This window comes from Mchenga conophoros, linkage group LG16 (assembly GCF_057382185.1).
Source record: "Mchenga conophoros isolate Kocher_MC1m ecotype Shallow Benthic linkage group LG16, M_conophoros_male_GT1.1, whole genome shotgun sequence".
Lineage (NCBI taxonomy): Eukaryota > Metazoa > Chordata > Actinopteri > Cichliformes > Cichlidae > Mchenga > Mchenga conophoros.
Genome location: NC_140541.1, coordinates 16,590,430 through 16,610,515, shown reverse-complemented (window position 1 = coordinate 16,610,515; position 20,086 = coordinate 16,590,430). Strand labels below are relative to the sequence as shown.

The 20,086-nt window shown below is 39.9% G+C and overlaps 1 protein-coding gene across 4 annotated transcripts; it reads right to left on the bottom strand.

The window, feature by feature from the left end:
• Positions 1-561: 561 nt before the first annotated feature.
• LOC146556498 (G protein-coupled receptor 183) lies at positions 562-6,617 on the bottom strand. Of its 4 annotated transcripts, none has more exons than XM_085249188.1 (4): positions 6,438-6,617; positions 3,030-3,389; positions 2,180-2,694; positions 562-2,081 (listed from the first exon to the last, which is right to left on the bottom strand). In XM_085249188.1, the coding sequence occupies exons 1-4, from the start codon at positions 6,595-6,597 to the stop codon at positions 1,917-1,919; spliced, it is 1,200 nt and encodes a 399-aa protein (XP_085105314.1). In that variant the 5' UTR covers positions 6,598-6,617; the 3' UTR covers positions 562-1,916. The 4 variants fall into 4 exon arrangements, with proteins under 4 accessions (XP_085105314.1, XP_085105315.1, XP_085105316.1 ...); XM_085249189.1 differs by lacking the exon at positions 6,438-6,617 and adding an exon at positions 6,263-6,392 and having other exon boundaries at positions 564-2,081; XM_085249190.1 differs by lacking the exon at positions 6,438-6,617 and adding an exon at positions 6,223-6,300 and having other exon boundaries at positions 564-2,081.
• Positions 6,618-20,086: the final 13,469 nt, after the last annotated feature.

Sequence of the window (20,086 nt, the reverse complement as noted above, 5' to 3'; positions counted from 1 at the left end):
CAAACAAACAAACAAACAAACAAAACACAAACACACACTCACTCTTTCTCTCTCTCACACACACACACACACACACACACACACACACACACACACACACACGAGAACTTCTTGTGTTGCACCAGAGTTTGGTACTCTATCTAAAGATCTACATAGAATATCAAACTTGCGGGTTCTTGCCAGATGTGATAAACAATTTATTGCTTAATTTTCTCACACTAGGAAGTGTTTCGTTTGCCTTTGTGGTTACCATGTCTGATGAGCTAAAATGCTGTTTCTAACAACCTCTTTGTTTGATCTGTTAAATGATCATTTTTCTCCTAATTTAAGGATCACTTAGACTTAATCAGGTTCATACAATATACAGTGAATTACTGAGCAGATCTCAAACAAATGAAGCCATTTCCATTAATGCTGCTTAATGTTGTTAGTATTATTGTCTTTATTTATACATTTTCATCATATACGTCAAATGCTTGTGTCCCATATATGAACACATAAAATGTTTCTTAATTTACCTTAATAAAATATGTAAAATCATTCAAGGTAATTCGGATTTACTTAGTAGAACTCATTAACCTTTACTATTCTGATCTGACAATGATGTTGCTTTCTGTTTTAATCATCTTTCATTTTTTTTCATTTCACTGTGTTTTCCTCAGAACCTCAGAAGACTAGAAGTGGAAAAAAATTGTTTCCTTGTTTGTGTAGCCCGTGTCTTGACAAGTGAATAAATTCCCCAGCAATAAAAAAAACAACAAAAAAAAATTAGTAATCATTCAAAGCAGTTTAATGTTTCTTTATAGAATAGTTTATGCACATTGTTTTCGATGTAAAACTAAAGGGCAACATCTCCAGAAAAACTCAGGAAATGCGAAAGGTTAAATTTAAATATGACACTTTGTGCTATAAACAGACAATGTGCACCTGCGTAAATTTGCAAGGAGCGCACACACAAACACACACACATAAAATACACAGTGTACCCTCACCACAAGATGTGGAGCCCAGCAGGAATGAGGCCTATGATAGGGGAGCAGGAAAGGTGGGTGAGGAAGTGGTGATTTTCATCTGCGTACTCCCACACAAAACTCAGATGTGGGTATGAAAGAGAGAAGTGTGACATGTTCTCATTTTGTCCTACCCGCAGTTCTTCCATTTTGTGAAATACGTAATACTGCTGGGATCATATGAATAACATCTTTGATAGCAGGAGCGTATGCTTTACAAATTTGCTCAAATGGTTCCTCTTACAGTGAAAAATTTCACCCAAGACTTGGCTGGGTATGTGCTTCTCTAACAAAAAAAGGAAGTACAAGCTGCTTCCGTGTTGCGTTAATGGCCACAGTATTTTCAGAAAGAGTTTGGAAACAAACACATAGGTTGGGACATTTTCTTAACAATGTACAAATACATAACTATACAAAATCCCTTTTACCACGAAAACATGGATTAGAGTAACTTCCTTTTACGATTACTGTATGACGCTGTTGATACTAGACTGAATACACATTGTAACCAAAAAACAAAATCAAACAAATTAAAAAACTAAACTAAAAAATAATAATAAAGAAAACACATAAAGAAAAAAAGAAAAGGCCATCATATGAACAAAAACAACAACAACAAAACCACTTGGCAATACATACAGTACAAACAAATACTGGGTGCAACACTAACAGCAGAACAAGGATTTAGTTCATTTTTTTTACAGCTAAATTAAGGCACATACACTGCATGTGTCCATACACAATTGATATATATTTTAGATGGAAGGGATTTAAAAAAACACATCAGCAGAAGAGACTACGTAAAATAAAGCCCTTTTCTTTTTCTTTCTTTTTTAGTTTAGCATGGGAAAATAGGTCTGTGGCATATGTTCTATATGTGCATCTTGCAGAATCAGCTGTGGTTTCTCAGGTGTTGCTGCTGCTGTTCTCAGCTGTCATTTTGGAGGAGGCGCCGGAAGTATAGAGATAGTCTTTAAACAGGCTCATCACTCTCTTCTTGTATGTCTTAATGGCAAAAAAGTAGATGACTGGATCCAAGCAGCAGTTGAAGTTCATTAACGAAACGGTAATCTAGAAGGTAAGGGTAAATTATGAAAAGGAAAAAAAGAAAGAGAAATGACGGGGACATTTTAAAATCAATTGAAAAAAGAAAACACAGCAGTTCTCACCTGTAAAGACACTTTAAAGGCTCTCAGTTCTTCACAGGTTGGCTGGTGGTGTATTTTTCTGGCCATAAACTGGATGACATTGACGTGATAAGGGCTAAAACATACGATGAAGGTGAGGAGGATGAGCAGAATAATAGTGTTGGCCCTGTGATTCCTCCTTGAGCGACCAGTTACAGAGTTCTTTTTAGCTGCATCTCGCAGTTTAATGTTGATCTTGGCGTAGCAGCACATGATAATGGTAAGCGGGCAGCAGAAGGACACAACGCAGGCCAGAATCAGAAGATACGGAGTGAAGCGGGAGCCCTCGAAGTTGAAGTACTCCATGCAGGTTCGTCTTCCCTGATGCTCATGCAGCATGCTGCGGAACAGCAGAGGCGCTACCTCCAGAAAAACTAGAGCCCAGACCAGGCAGCACACCCTTCGAACAACCTTTACACTCCTTAAACACTGCAGCCGGTGTGGATGCACCATGGCCAGGTATCTGTCCAAGCTGATGCAGGTCATGAAGCCGATACCTGGTGAGAATGTAATGGAAGTGACACACAGCTTCTGCTTATTGCGTTCACCATCCCAGTTGCAATCTGAGCATTTTGTTTTGTTGTTGAACATTTGGAAATGTTTCATGTATTTCAAAAGTTTAAATGCAATGCTTTTTGAGTGTTAGTAGATATATATGTCATATGTGACAGATATGATGTACTGGTCATGTCTGTAATTACTGACATGTTTTGCATGTGTCTTTCTAAATAGAAAAAAGTGAACTAAAACTAGTATAAAGATCTGGCAGCACCTGTACAGACATACACAAAGACAAGCTCCAAAAGTACAATGACAAAATTTCTCATATTACCTGCATATGTGTTTGTAAAGAAAAGAAGTGTGGTCACTTTGCAGAGAAGGTCACCAAAAGGCCAGTCAAAGTGACGGATGTAGTAGGTAATTCTCCCAGGAAGTGCCAGTGTGAACAGAGCATCAGATAAAGCAAGGTTGACCAGATAAATGGAGGTGGAGTTGAACTTCTGTTTTCTCTGGCAGATGACACGGAGAACCAAACTGTTGCCGCATGTGCTGATGATGAATACCACAGAGTAGAAAATGGGGAAAAGGACCACTGCGGCTCTTTGGTATACAAACACATCACAGCTGCTCTGGTTTGATGGAACTGCAACAGAGTCCAGGGTCATGTTTCCACCAGCCATCTTGCCTGTCACTTTATGAAAATAAGAAAGAATGTCATAATAAATCAACACAGGCAGGAAAATGCATGTAAATACAGGAGCAACAGACCACTGTGCTGCTATATAGACAAAGAAAACTATAATAAGGAATACTTACAGTTAGAAACAGAGTAACCAAGTATTTTTTAACTGTAAATGCTGCAGCGTCTGCTAGTTATGGTTGTAAAAGAAGCAGCAAGGCTTGAAATATCTTTGCAAAGTTTATGTGAAGTGTTCAAATCCCACCTCTCCTTTCTGACATCACACATTACATTTGGGTAAATGTCACACATGAACAACAACAGTAGTTGCATGTTAACATCCTGTCCCCCAGGACATGCAATGCATTAAAATACCCTCATTTAAGATATATTGTACTTGTATCAATTGTCATCCTATTTGCCATTTCAGTTTTTTTAGTATTTTTACTTTTTAATTGGGATGACAATGCTACTTTAAATCACAAGCTGTGAGGCAGGTAGTCATTATGTATTTACATGCATATACATACATATATGTGGCATAAATTTACATACATGCTGAGAACATAACAGTAACAGTCATATATGTTATTTCTAAAAGTTTATCGTTATTGGGTATTAACACTTAAAGTGTGACAACAAGAAGCCACTTGGACTGTGATGTGTGACTTCAATTTTGTTTTTGTTTTTTTCCTTTATGCAGACAAAATATATATAAACCATCACAGGTTTGCACTGTTTGTGGTGGCAGAAATCTTGTTTGAGGGGAGGGTTTGTGATGCAAACTAAGGGGGAAATCAAATTAATTTAAATTAATTTGAGTTTTTGTTAGTTGCACAGTGGAGTAACTAAAAGATTATGAGATTTGGAAACAAAGAGGTTGTCTACCAATTCACTAGTCAGCATGTCGAAGTACCCTTGGGCAAGATGCTGAACCCTGACTTGGCCCTGAGGCATCCGTCAGCAGCGAGTGAGGGTTTGTCCCTGTGAGTTTGTGTGTGTGTGAGTGTTAAACAAAAAACGATATGAATGTGTGTGATTGGGCGAATGGGATTTGTAGTAGAAAGCATTACAAGTGCTCAAATAGAGTAGAAAGGGTACTACAGTACATAAATACAAATCGTCTTACAATTTAGAAAGAGAAAGATATGACGTGATCTGGGCATAAGGAGAAGATACAATATATCCTATCTTGTCTTATTCTGTCTTGTGTCGAAGAGTATGCACCTCATTTGGGAGCAGGATTGAAAAAAAGGACCGTGTAGGTTGACTAGAACTGATTACTTCTTCTTGTAGAGTCTGAATATATTCAAAAGCAAGACTTACATGCATACCACAGAAGGAGTTGTGATATGATTTGAATTGACTGCAGTTAACATAGGAGTCACTTTCACTGCTGCTGGCAGTGGGTGCAGCGCCGTTTTGAGAAAGGTTAGATGAAGTGATAGAGTGTGAGGTTTTATTACGTTCCCGTCTCTGAGGTTTTTCAAGTTCATACTCTTATGTAGCTGAGGTAAATGCAGAAGGCCTGAGATGGTACTGATGGAAGATATAGCAGGAAGCTAAAGTATTGCTTGATGTGTGAATGAAACACTAACAGTCTGAAGGCAGTTGTGTCTCCATATATATATATATATATGTGCATGTACAAATCAAAACCACCAACCCGCCTGAAAGATTAAAAACATATAAACACTCTAAACTGAAATACAAGGTGTTAAATTCTGAGAATAGTTATAGCGGTTACATGTGGCAATGTGAATCTGTGTTGGCAAAGGAAGGTGCAACACGAGCTTCACTGCAAACAAAAGACGCAGTGTGCTCATACTACTTCACTGATGGAAATTAGGTGCCCCAACATTTTGGACTGTTTTGTATTTTAAAGTGAAAACATCAAGACGATGAAGAATAGTCCAGTGGCGTTGATGGAGGGAAATCCCCGCTAATTCTAATAAATTATGACTAATTTTAACTGTGTAGCTACAGCTAGCAGTGTCAGCAGCCACCTGACAGCTGGAGTTGCCATTTCCCTCATGACACATGACTGTAAAACCTTTATAATTGAAACTGATGAGTGAAAAAAACAAAAAAGCAAAAAACAAAAGTGAATGCATGTATGTCTTTCTGTCTGTAAATATGTCTGTGCAGGTTCTCAGTCATCCAGGTCACAGTAATCTAAGTAGCTTGAAAAAAGGTATAGAGTGAGGTCATGTTAAAAATCCATTCAAGTTTGGCTTAAATCCACCAAGGTCTTCAAGATAAACTTAATGATTTATTGATCAAAATTGACAAAAAGCCTTAGAACTTAGAAACTATGATTCTTATAAGTGTGGTGTGTATTGTTAACATATAGAAAGTACCATATAAAGATGTCAAATTTGACCTCTGACCTCTCCTTCAAGGTGAAAGTGATAACAGTGTTGGGAAGGTTACTTTTAAAATGTATTCCATTACAGAATACATGCCCCAAAATGTATTCTGTAACGTATTCCGTTACGTTACTCAATGACAGTAATGTATTCTGAATACTTTGGATTACTTAATATATTATCATGCTTTTTACAACAACGTGAATGTACTATTGCCGTGTGATTTATTACTATTACTGAAGGTCCGCGACTCCGAGCTGTAGTAAAGGGACCTCTGACTAATACGGCGGGGTCCCTGTCGGCTCGTAGCCAAAAGCTAGCTTTACTTTGTTGTGTGGGTCAACTTTTCTTGCGAGAGACAGAGAGAGGCGTTGAAAGACTGCTCCAACGGAACTTATTGTTTTCGGAGGAAAACACGAACACGGTGTACAGTCGAGTCTTAATAGCTTGGCTGAAGTGCTTATTATTATATTTACATGCTTCCAGCTCCCGTTTTTCCTCGATGACAACTCGTACCTTTCCACTCCCCTTTTTCTCCCTCCTCGCGCTCACAGACCCATAACGTGTATGGCAGTCCATTCTCTCTGCGGACTACACTGCCCATGATGCTACATTCTTTAGAGCTATGCTTGTAGCATTCTGCCTGTTAGCTTAGCACAACAACAACAACAACGAAAAGGCGCTCTCTCACCTAGGAAACACACAGTCGCAGAGAGAGAGCGAGCGTCGCCCTGTAACCATGGCAACCGTAACGCTGCCGCCTGGAACGAAAGAACGTAGCTGTCAAACAAAACCCAAACAGTCCTGACCCGCGACAAAATGAAACAGGAAAGTACCGCAGTGTAATCCATTTATTTCAACAAAGTAACTGTATTCTGAATACCACCTTTTTAAACGGTAACTGTAACGGAATACAGTTACTCATATTTTGTATTTTAAATACTTAACGGCGGTACATGTATTCCGTTACTCCCCAACACTGAGTGATAATAATGCTAGATTATGAAGTATTCAGCCATCTTTCACAGCCATAGAACTTGAGTAACATCTTGAGTAACATTCTTAATCCATAAGGTTTGATATGATGTCGGCCAATCCTTTGTAGCTATAACAGCTTCAACTCTTCTGGGAAGGCTTTCCACAAGTTTTAGGCATGTTTATGGGAATTTATTACCATTCTTTTAGAAGCATAATTGGTCAGTCACCGGTCAGACACTGATGCTGGACAAAGAGGCCTGGCTCGCCGTCCCTACTCTAATTCCTGAAGGTGATCTATTGAGTTCAGGACTCTGTGCAGGTCAGTCAAGCTCTTCCACAACAAACTTGCTCATTCATAGACCTTGTTCTGTGCACTGGTCCGTAACCAAGTTGGAATTGCAAGGGACCATCCCCAAACTGTTCCCACAAAGTTGGGAGCATGAAATTGGCCAACTTTCTTTGGCTGGAACTGAAGAACCGAGCCTGAAAAACAACTTCACACCATAATCACCCCTCCACCAAACTTTACACTTGGTACTATGGAGTCAGACAAGTACATTTCTCCTGGCAACAACCAAACCCAGATTCGTCCATCAGATTGCCAGACAGAGTACACGGGCGATGTGCTTTAGAGCACTGCATCTGGCACTTTGCATTATGTTTGGTGATGAAAGGCTTGGATGTAACTGCTCAGTCATGGAAACCCATGCAGAATCTTTCCCCTATGTGCCTCAGCACCTACCAATCCCCACTCTGTTATTTTACATGGTCTACTGCGTCATGGTTGAGTTGCTGTCATTCCAAATCCCTTGCACTTTGTTATAACATTACTACCAGCTGAATGTGGAATATTTATTAGGGAGGAAATTTTACAACTGGACTTGCACAGGTAGCATCCTATCACAGTACCATGCTGGAACTCACTGAGCTCCTTAGAGAAACCCATTCTTTCACAAATGTTTGTAGCAGCAGTCTGCGTGCTTAGGTGCTTCCCACATAGCAAAATTGGTATGGCCCGGATCTGGCCCACACAATGTGCTTACACATGGCCCACATACTGCAAAGAATGACAGCCCTTTGGTGGCCCAGATCAGGTTTGCCAGATGTGGCCCACACATGGGCCAGCAGTAGACACACCGCTGGCTCTGTGCTGGCCCAGAACAGTTTCAGCTCTGGCCGCAGATGTCAGCCTAATGTGTACCTTAATCAAGCCATATAATAAAAAACATATGCCGGAACATGCAAAACACTGCAAAAGTAACATGACAAAACTCTGTTCAGACAGTGTATGGACTGATTCTTTTATAGTGCTTTTCTACTCTTCAGGATTACTTAAATTGCTCTATACAACTTGCCCAATTTCACTAAACTGAGTGCTTCCTAACTACATTCACACGCTTGACATGCAGACTGGAGGAGCCAGGAATCGAACCACTAATCAGAAGGTGACCTGTTCTCCCTCCTGAGCTACAGCCACCCACTGACAGAGATGAGTAAACCGTCAATAGGTATTGGATAAAGTGTACACTCACAAACCTGTCAAACCTGCATTTGAAACGTTGGCTACCATAGCAGTATAGTATTGCAACACGGCATTTGGGTCTTCTGACTAAAATAGGAGAATAGGAATATAAATATTGCCATCATTGCCAGGCCTGGCAAACATCTGGTTGACATACACCCTGCCATGACACCAGTCAGTCAGAAGTGCCAGCTTGATGCTGGATCCAGGGAAGACCTGTTTTCTATGGGCCTGGGCCACATAAACCAATCCACCAGGTCTGGCCCATATCTGGATGACATACCACTTACCATCCCAGAAGTCATCCAGCAGTGCTGACTTGATACCAGATCTGGGCCAGACCTGCTTGCTATGTGGGTTCTTGTACCAAATGACTGGAACACCTTAATTCAGTGATTTGGATGGGTGAGTAAATGTTTTTGGCAAAATAGTGTATTCCTTAAAACTGTGCCAGGCACATTTGCGGGGATTCTAAATATATAATTACTTTGGACATCTGAACTCTTCTTCAAGGTCAAACTTGTATTAAAAATGTCTTTTATCTTTAAAACTATTGTTAAAGTTCTATTGCCTTTGTTTGTATTGGCAACATTTAGTAAATGATACTAGTATATGGGGATTCTAAATATCCCATTATAGTTTGCATCCAAATATCATGCCCCATTTGACAACTTTCTTTCAAGTTGACTCCAACATGTCTCTTTTTTATAACAGTATAAAATTCTTAAAGTACTTTTAAAAAGAACAAAGAAAACAAAATGAATATATACAAAATACTTTAAAGTAAATTCTGCCCAGAGGGCAACCTGCCTTTGCAGAGCTCTGTGGTCTTTGAGTGCTTCTTGTTTTACAGTAAGCTATTTGACGTTCACTGTGGATACACTTAGGAAGTTGCTTTGTGGTTTATTGGTTAATTGGTTAAAAGATCCCCGGTTTGCAACCAAGAGACACAAACCCAGCTTTAGGGAGGTCACAAGCTAGTGTACTCTTTGTGCTGGTCCCAAGGTAAACACAAAAAATAAGTGAGAAGCTGAAAGTACATATTGTGGACACTTATGAAAGGTACAAAAATAAGGGTTTGTTTTACTTTGACAATGCTAACAATAATCCACAAAAAATATCATAACTTAAGCACATCATGTGATGTGAGGGAGAGAGCCTCAGTTTTCGCATCATCAGGGGCTAGCAAATTTACCATAGATTACAATATCTAACTTTGTGATTTATTAATTATTGATCGACGAGAAAGACTTTTACTAGAAGAGGAGGACAGTTAACTGGAAAAAAGAACTCACAATAACCTATAGCAGGCTTCATCCATAAGTTATCTACCTCCTTGTTTGGTATATTGTCTAATAAATATTAATATAGTCACAGAAGGTCAGACGCAGCTGACTATTGTTAATCCACACCCATAAATATAGACCCCTTCTCACCTAATTTTTGGTTCCGTAAAGTATAGTGCAGTGGAAGCTCTCTGGCTAGTATTTTACTTGGTTATCCACAAAAGATTTCCAGCTTTGCGTAATTGAAATGGATGGCTGCTGGATAGGCAAAAGGTCACTAATTGTCACCAGTCAAATGTGGTTATAATACAGCTCACTTAAGTCACAATAAAAGCTTCATGCAGACAGTGTCACCTGCAGGTTAGGAGCCTGCTGCACTTCAGGCCTAAATTTCATGCTCCATTAATGATATTGTGCCCTGAGTTAAACATCTCATACCATCTGAAAGATGTGCTGGAAAAGGAAAAGACAGTCGTTCGTTAAGCCCTCACTAGGTGTCCTGAGGGTATCTCAGTGTTAAATTCTGCAGAAGCTCAGGAAGACACGAAGGGAGAAGATTATCACCAATCCTACCCATGCAGGGTCTCTACTAAAGCCCCAAAATGGGCTTCAGCAGTACCCACAGAGAGATTTAAAACCTGGGTGTACAAGAGAAACATAATACACAGCACATTGTGCATTTGAATGATATTTTGTGTTCTGACAAACCTGAAATAAAATAAGTGAAGAAAACACCAGTGGCAGCAGCAGCATAAAAAGTTGCACATGGTAGTTTGTAGTAGCGTGCTTGCAGTTCTCTGGGTTGATGGGTGTGTGACATGAAAGGTCTTAGGAAATCGAAAGTGACGACCCAGCATGGAACATGCATGGAAGTCACTTCTCAAAAATGTGACCTTTTTCTGGTTGTTAAGTCAGGGGTGGGCTAAAAAAAAGGAGGGGGTTGAGGAGAGAGGGGAACAAAGTGATTTGAAGAGAATTACACAATACTCAATGGTGCAACTCCAGTCCATAAAAGAACACCCCAGAAGGCATATCGTTTTAAAGGCACCCTCACGGTGGAGGGGAACCAGGGGTGTGTTGGTGAGCCAAACTGGGAATGACTTCTGGTGTCCACAACATGTGTAGGATAGTCAGCGTGGTTCCACAAATGATGCCCAACCAAATTTGGGATGTTTTTTGCTGCCAAAATGAATTGCGTGTGAAACTTGCCCCACTCACACGAGACACACAAAGTGTACTTTATTAACTTCACTGTGCTGCTGTTTATTTGTTTGGCAGCCAAATAGAAGAAATAATGACTGGAAGAAACAGCAGTTGTTTTTTTTTACTTTAACACAGAAATGTCAAAAAAAAAGAAAGAAAAAAGAAAAGAAAAATCTGTTCTTATGTGCAGTGCTAATTTTGGGATAATTGCAATATAATATAAAACCACTAGAGGGTGGGCGAACATTACAAATCCGAAGGATAAACGAACTCATAAGTTAGCAATAAGCAAAAGCTTTAATCATTTTAAAAATTCTTTTTATTAAAACTGTTATGTCTGCATTATTTGCGTTTGCACGGGATCACTGTGGTAGTGTTAAAATTGCGTGCTTGTGTGAATGCGTGCATTTGTGTGAGTGTGTGCGTGCGTGCATAAGCAGTCTGGTGGACATACCGCAGGGGACTCCTGCGTTGTCAGTGGGCCTCATGTGGCTCGTGTCTGGTCTCATCAGTCGCATCAATCGCCGCCTGCCCTACTCAGGCCTTGTCCCCTTTGCCACCATGCTCGCGTGAAGACTTTCCTTTCACACTTTGGTTCATATTTGTCACCTTTATCACTGATGAGTCCTTTGCTGTTTTTCTGGAAACAATTTAACTCCGCTCGCTTCGGAGAAGCGAGGGTGCTACACGACTCTTGTTACTATGGGAGAGTAACGAGACTGAATGAGAGCGTATGTGCGAAAAGCAGCCGTTAGAAGCTGTCACGGGTGTCTGTGATTAGCAGGCCACGATTTCTCTCACATTTCATTCTGGGCCTGTCTTAACGTAGGGGATCACAGCCTGTTTTTAACACGCACCAAACCATTGCGTGTCATCGTTTCACAGCAGTGGACATGCTTTGAACTTACTGTATGTGAACTGTATGCCAAACTCTTCACGTGTATGAATATATAAAAATCAATACAAACTCACAAGAGTTGCAACAAAGCACCAACAAAACGGCCCATCTAACTAACTTAAAAGTTTGAACAAAGTTTAAAAAAGTTTTTAGGTTGCAAAATGTGCACGTGGTTTTAAAACGAAAGGAAATAAGTAAGAAAGCGTGTTTTTGTACATGCTATTTTGCTTTCTAATGCCACTTAACAATATACACTAATCACACTGTAAATAAATGACAATATTATACACACATTTATCTGCAAAGCTACATTAAGCTGGAATATTCAGTTATATTTATAGAATTATAGAACCTCATGTCATGTCGAACCACCCACCACCCCAGCTGCGCAGAAACTAGCACTAGAGGGAAAAGGTATTCAGTGATTTTCTGTTTAACCAGAACAGATCCGTTACCGGAAAAAGGATCTGAGCTCGGTTAACACAAGGTTTGAAGTTAGTGCGGTTTGCAGGGGTTTTCATTTTCATAACCATTACAACAGGAAGCGCGCAGCTGAGCAGCACCATCTTCAGGCTCAGCAATGAAACAATACTTAAGCACTCTAAACTCTGACTTATATGTTCTTCTATGTGTTTTCATATTACCTGGACTGCTGCAGGTGTATTTTCTGATGATTTGTTTTTTGCAAAGAAGTGTATACATTTTAAAGAGGATGTAGTAGTTAGTGAAACTCTGTTTAAAAAAGAAAAGAAAAAAGAATAAAGAATAAAATGCAAGCAGCAGATAAAAGAAACACACACAATTTTATGAAGCAGTAAAAACAGTATGCAAACATGAAAATGCAAAAACGTGAAGGTAGACAATATTATCAATGATATTACGAGCTATTCCAAAAGCTGTGTGTTTATGGAATTCCTTGTCACTGGTCTTCCATCAATATTTGTATACCAAGCTTAAACAAAGCATGCATTCATCTGCAGCCGGTGACTCTGATTGCGTTTAAAGATGTGGCCTTGTTCCGCTGTCCACGCCACGGCCAGTTTTCGGGTCATCTGAGGCGATGTGCATATTTTGGATGTCATCTCGGCTGTTGTATTATTGTTTTATTCACAAAGCATGGACTAATTATTTCAACAGCTCTCTTCATTGGGGAGGAGACTGACAGTTGCCGTCATTGGAGTGATCAGTCTGTTCCTTGGACTCAGCCGAGGCTATTTGATGTATATTAACAATAATTGGTGCCACCGCCACAATGATGTTTAGTAAACCTTTGTGCTATTTTCCAGGAGGATGCCCATGAGGAATTTTTTGAGTAGCTGCTCTGTCTACAGACACGCCTTCAGAGGCAGGACAGATGAGATGACTGCTGTCGTCTGCAGATCAGAGACACCACGACCTAATCATCATTATCACCTTAAAGGGCATAGTATCTCTGTGTTTCTCTTCTGATCAACAGAACCACTAATACCCACTAAACACCACACTAATTCTATTACTGTAACATTTAATTATTAGATCATGCAAAAGAGATTTATAGAATGTGGCACTTGTTATTCTAAATAATTGCAAGATGGCTTTGGAACATTATTTAAATCATTATTTACCCATCTTACAATTGTGACATGCAAGAAAGTCATGAGATTAGGTTTGATTAGGTGTGTATATAAGATAGAAAACTGCTAGCATGAGCTAAAATGATTTTTTGATTATTAAAAAAAATATGTTTCAATTAAAACAAACTGTTTTTGTTTAGTCATTGAAACTTTTTATTGCCTCTGTAAGAAGTAACCGTTCTGGTTATACTTTCTCACTCTTCCTGGAAGACAAGGAATGATTAAAATATGTGTGTTTTGTTATTTTATATCAGCTATCAGATTATTTGGTAAAAGCAAAAGTTGGTTAGTTTGTGAGGATTTTTTATTTTATTTATTTTTGCAATCTGGCAACCAGTGAAGTAACAGTGTCTCAAGTTCCAGCATCTAGCAGTGACTCCAGCAGGTTTTGAGTCTGCCAGATTCTACAAGTGAATGAAAGGCAGATGTGTGGTGACAGCACTATGCTCATTAGGCCGAATCAGCCTCACACTGTGACAAGTGGCCAACTTGAGGCTTCGCTCGTCACTCACTGCTTACTCCGTTCAACCAAGACCAGCTCGGACTGTCCTACACCTAATTTAAAACCTTTAACTGTTCTGGCCTTTTCTCTTTTGCCTAAAACAGAACTCTAGGTCTGACAAACTAATTCAATTTTTACCAATAATCTCCTGCTCAGGCATTTCTTTAAATCCTCAACTCATTACCCAGACCTAACCGTGATCCAAACGGCATCTCTGACTCTGACCACTGGTCAACCCCTTCTTCGCAATCCCAGCTGTGTGGTCAGTGCTGGCCCTCAGGACCTCTATCCCAGGGCTGAAGCTGTGCTATCTATTTCAGTCCACTACAGACCAGACAGCCGCCACTGTGGCTTCAGAGAATTCTCTGGCCGGCGATTGCTGATGGTCACCCTATCCTCATATGCTTTAGTATCCCCTTTGTCCAAACTGCTTAGCATCTGATGGGTCGCTCTAAGCCATTACGGCCAATCTGCAATTATAGATGTGTGGCTGCTGGACACAGAAACAGATGTGCTTTGATCTATTTATGGTGTGGGTGGATGGGCTTGGTGTGGGGTGTGTGTGTATGTGTGTGTGTGTGTGTGTGGGGGGGGGGGGGGGGGGGGTTATAACAGCTTACGTCCATGCGTGGGTCAAGTCGTGAGGGTTTTGACGTCTCTTGTCTTTACGTTCACTTGACATGCACTCGTGTTTTTCAATAAACAAGAAGTCCAATGATGAACGATCACTAAGAGAGAGCAGCAATCGCAGCTGTTGTGGTCGTGTGTGCATTTCAGCACATATTCACTAAAGTGTGAATGCTCTGCATGTGTGTATGTGTGTGTGTAGCACTAATCTCAGTATGCCAGCTGTAACCAAGCATGTGCAGAGGTGAGAACTTGTTGCATGGAAATTCAGACAAGCCTGCTACACTAAGTAAAAAGGAACCAGTTTGAGCCCCATCTGTTTAAGCACCGAAATTTACCAAAGGGCAAAATAGTTAGTGTTGCAGTGCATTTTTAACGCCTTGTCTGCTTTTTTTTTTCTCCTCAGATTGAAGTGCTTTGGGTGGTGAAAAATGGAAAACAAATGTACTGTTGACAGCTTTCCTATGCCCAGGGTGTGTGAGTATTTATATCATAAAGGTGCCAACACATCCTAGTTTTACAGGCTGACCATCGCTGCGAGGGGGGTGGGGGGGCAAATGGGGAGCAGGGGGGCTATCCTGTAGCTCATTCTGGTAATTACTAGATCAGTGATGAATAGGCCTTGATAAGCCTGTGACAAATTAGCTTACAACAAAGTCTGCTGTTGCATGAAATTTTTATTCATTTTAAAAGAAGTTTGCTTTATAAAAGTGGGACATCTACAAATGGAACCTGCTGATACCACATTCACTCCCGGCGTGACTACAGTACAGTCTGGACTACATTAAGATTGGTGTAATTGCTGAAAGTGCCGTGGCTGTTTTGGTGTTGCGAGCCAGAGTTTTAAGCCTCACTAACTTCCACAGTCATTTTTCTTTCTTGTCACTTATCTTACTGTCGCCGCTATGCTTGTATTAAAAATTCACGGGTCACTTGTATGGCATTTAGTGCTTGTCTCCAGTGTTCTGCATGCCCATGCTAAGTAGTCAGTTGTGACCACTTTACACAGCAGCAGCAACGCCTTGGGCGAACTGTGATTTCATAATAATATGGTGTCAGTGACAAGCCTGATGGGAAAATGGTAATAACTCCACTACCAATATGAATAATGAATGGACTCATATCATTTCATAAATCGGATGGGATGTACAACATATGGAAATAAGCATGCATATTTTTTTTGCCAGTGGGTTTTACTGTTAAATAAAAGCAATGCAGTTTAAAGTGCTTTTGCAGGCCAAAATACTACATCATACATAAAACAGTGGGCAGCATGCTATGGGAGCCTACTGTCTACTGTACATTTGACAGAGCGCATTTGACAGAGTGCACAGGGTGAGTCCAGCACTGACTTTGCTTTGTAAGGTGGTCTGTCCTGAGGTGAACCATGTGTACACAGCTTTAGGTCCTCTCTGATGTATGTGTTTCTCAGTCAACTGGTGTCGTGTTTCGAGGCCACTATCCCACTGTGTTTGCTCAGTGTCAGTGTACTGAGGCAAGTACCGCTGGAACACTCTTTCATAAACCTACAAGCAGTTCTTAAATTTCAAGAATTAAGAGTGCTGTGATGTTCATTTTTTGTTCGCCATCCAAATAATTTGTATCTATTTAACTTTTTTCCCCACTTGAAAGCATACTAGGAGCCTTGAAGCTCTTTTCTGAACTGAGCGGTTTCTATCATATTTAAGGCCTGAGGTGTCAAAACCAGTCATTAAGTGGGAATGTGGGAAAGTGTAACTGAAGCAGGCCCAAACATGTTTACTTATTGTGAAATTATTCGCATAATTGCTCAATCCCTCAACAAAATACCCAAGAAGTTAATATTCTGAAGTCTGGCTGAACCTGCTCATTAATTCAGTTAAATGAAGTGAAAGAGGCAGAATCAGAGTCAACCGAATGGGAAAAAAAGCCCTTAAGACCATTTCCTATGATTTGGCTAGCATGTGGTAAAGTCCGGGGGTCAGTATATGTCTTTCCCTTTCTTGTTCCTGAGTTTTTTCAGTGTATTAATCTCACATTGGTTTATGCTTAAATCGTTTCCTTTACTGTTCCTTCCCTCTCTCCTTATTCCTCTCATGATTGCTGGGTCAGTAACTTGGTGGTGGATTGGGTCAGGGGGCACACTCTGGTTTTGTCCACCAGCTCTGGGCTGTGAAGACTAATGCCTCCTGACACTCTCAGCTCCATCAGTCCTGGCAGCATCATTTTTGTAATGCAGAAGTCATCAGGGCCTAGGATTGCGTGAGGGCTCTCATCTGGAAACCCAAACAACCTTAACCTCATTGAATTCCTGTTGATGCATACAAAAATTAATGACTGGTTTAAGTTGCTACTTTGTCTCCTGGGATTACACCATATTCCAAGGGATTGCTTTTCAGGAAATCTCTCTAAGGTTAAATAACCGATCTGGTTTTGAGGATTAAATAGGAAAGATTTTAAAACCCTTGATCATGTGTATGAGTTGAGGGTTTTTTTTGTTTTTTTTTTAATGATTTCAGTTAAAAGGCCAAAGTTTAATCTGAATTGCATGGCCTCTTTAACTGGTGTGCTGGTCGTTTCCAACCACACTCCACTTCCTTTATGGGCACTCAAATGAATTGTTGCTTAACCTGCGCAGTGACCCTGCCACATGCTATCTGCACCCCTCTACGCAAGATCCACCACTACACTATTTCCCTTCTGGGCAAGGGTTTTGCTCAGTGTCAACCAGAGCCACACACTTGTGAAGGGAAATCCATAAACCTTGTGTTAGTGCGGAGAAAAAAAAGCCAGCACCAGTGCTTACTCATCTGTTAAAAACGGAGTGATCTGCAAAGTTTGTATGAGAGGGTTTTTGACGGTGCCCTGCTGCTTTGTCAGTGCAGCACATGCTGCAGGCACTGGCATCCCCTATTGCCTTCCAGGTCATTGGCCAGGCTCAGCGGGAGGTGGGCTTCTAGCCCCATGACACGTCCCTGATTCACAGCTGGATCCGTAACAAGGTATCATAGCAAATGAGTCGGTAAAACATCACTGGTTTGAAGAGCATGGAAAATTGTCATGATATCATTTGTAATTCCTGATCTGGACTGCCGTTGGTAGAAGAGAGAGAAAGAGAGTGTAAGAGAGATCTGATAATAAAGGGATTTTATTCCCCCGTATCATCACCACCACCACCAACACCACCAGTATCGCCCCCTTCTTCCACACACCACTCCAGAACCTGACCTCCAAACTGATGCCTCAGGGGGGAGATTCAAGCTAATGTAAGGAGGCAACAATTAAACATCTCATGATTCTCAGCCAAGTGGCTTATAGGTGTTTCCCTTGTAACATGAGAGCTTCATGACACATTGTCCACATCCTGAATATGGTTTTTGCTCCTCATTACAAACGACTCATGAGTGGTCGTGATGTGTCAGACCAGGCCAACCCTGGTGTGTTGTAATGCTAGAAGTGATTTTAGGAGATTTTATCTAGGTTAAATCAGTAGCAAATATGGCTAAATATTAGAAGAATTTCAACAAATTGACCGATATTCAGATTTTTTTTACTCAATAAATATTATAGTTTCAAAATTTTGTGCAGCGAAAAAAATATATATAATTGAAGTATATGTTTTACAGATCACTGGTAATGCTGCAAACAAAATGAATCATTTCAAAAGAAAAATAATATATATCTTATTTATATTTTATTTTATATAATTACAATAAATTGTCTCTTAGCCAAATCGTGACATTAATAATAATGAAAATCTTGGCACAGACTACCTTGATCATTTCTTCCCTACATCATCAAAACAAAACAAAAACTTGCTGTATTAAAAACAGTTTGCAGTAACACTGGATATGTAAACCTTTATGATCTTTAACCTTTCTATGCTTAGAGTACAGTTGGCTGTGAGGCTGTGTGCGGGTTTGATGGATGCAAAGAATGGACAAACATCAGCTCCCTCTAAAACCACAATGGAGACCTTGGATCTAAATGTCATGGTTTCATAACGGATACACTGACATTTGTGTGATGGGATTTAGCCATGGGTTAATATAGCCATTGCTGGCACACCGCATTGATGTCCATCTCACTTGGGCTGTGAAGTCTATCTCACCATTTTCTCTTTCTGGTGCACTCGCAGAGGTTTCTTTCAAAGGGATGAATTGGATTCTATGCTGGTTTAAACCAATTATTTTATCAGAAAAAAACTGTTTGATATGTAGGTTTGTTTTATATGATGTTAATGTGCCTCAGGAGCTGTTCAGATCATTTTTTTTTTTTTGGGTGAGTGTTGGGCTTGGGGAGGGGAGGGTGCTACTGGGGGAAGGCAGGCGATCAGCATTAAAATCAGAGCCATGTAAATCTAATCAATTATACAGTTTTTCAGATAAAATGTTGGTAAATCAAAACACATTTTCCAAAAGTCACAGTATAATGAGAAATTTAAATTGGAAACAGAAACCATTTGTTTATTATAAATGCCAGGGTGAGGTGGTGACTTGCCATCCATAAATTTTGTTATCCTTTCATATTCCTTTTATCTATGACTACAGCTTTGGCACTCGTTCAAGATTTTAATGAACCCAGACTTCTGAGGCATCAAGGCCTAGTGATGCATTGTCCATTTGGATGGGGGGGGGGAGGGGGGTACAGAGCGGGACAAAGGCAAAAAGCTTTCTCCTTTGACATAATATTTTATATTCTGTTGCCTTACAGGGGGGTCATTAGGTGATTGCAACATTCAACAACATAACAGATTGACAAGAATAAACACATATTCTGCATATATCTGGAATTAATACCAGACTGATGAGCTTGTGCATGTGTGTGTGTGTGTGTGTGTGTGTGTGTGTGGAAAAGGGTGACTTGAATCAAAAAATAATTTTCTGTGCTTCATGAGGACACGGAGAACCCTCCTGCTCTGGCGCGACCTGTTGTCGGCTGCTTTCTTGGGCTCAGAGGTTCCTAGGGGAGACCAGAATGGAAGTTGAGCATCTTGCTGTGATCCAAAGAAAGTGTGCCAAATGCTATCAAAACTGGATTAGTAGACAACAATTGTGTTCGATGAACAGAAGGGGGAGGGAAACAAGTAGTTTCCAAGTAACCCATGGATGGAATTTTCCAACTCCATCGCAGTTTTATCACATGTAGAAATGACCTTTCTTTGTTTAGTTGCATGTTTTTAAAAATGTACGTTAGCCTATCTAAAAAAGATTTCAGATTTTTCAAGTGACAAAGAGGAACCAAACTTATTTTTTTGTCATGTTTTCCATGTATTATTAGTCTATGACAAAGATAAAGTAAATAATGGCAATCCATTCCTTCAGTTGTCCCTGGCGTTTTTGGCTTTTTAGTCTTGAAGGTGATGCAGTGTCTATACTTTAACCCCGTGTCAAGGGTGTAGTGTACTGTATATTTAATAATAAAAAAAAGAAATTCAAAATGTAAAAAAAAATGAAGAAATAATGCAGAATAAAAAATACATTAAGTAAAAAGTACTTTAACTTGGACTTTCTACTTTATGTAAAACTGGGGCAATTATCTTATCTTATTATGAGGAGAAAATAAAATATTTTGTTTGGTATGATCTGTAGTGGATAGATTTCTTTCTTTCATTTCTTACATTTCAAAAAGCAAGATAAAAAAAAGAAACAAATCATGAACTTGAGACGTTTTCTCGACTTTTTCTCAAGTTAAGCTAACAGATACATTTGGCTCTATAGCCCTCATGAAGT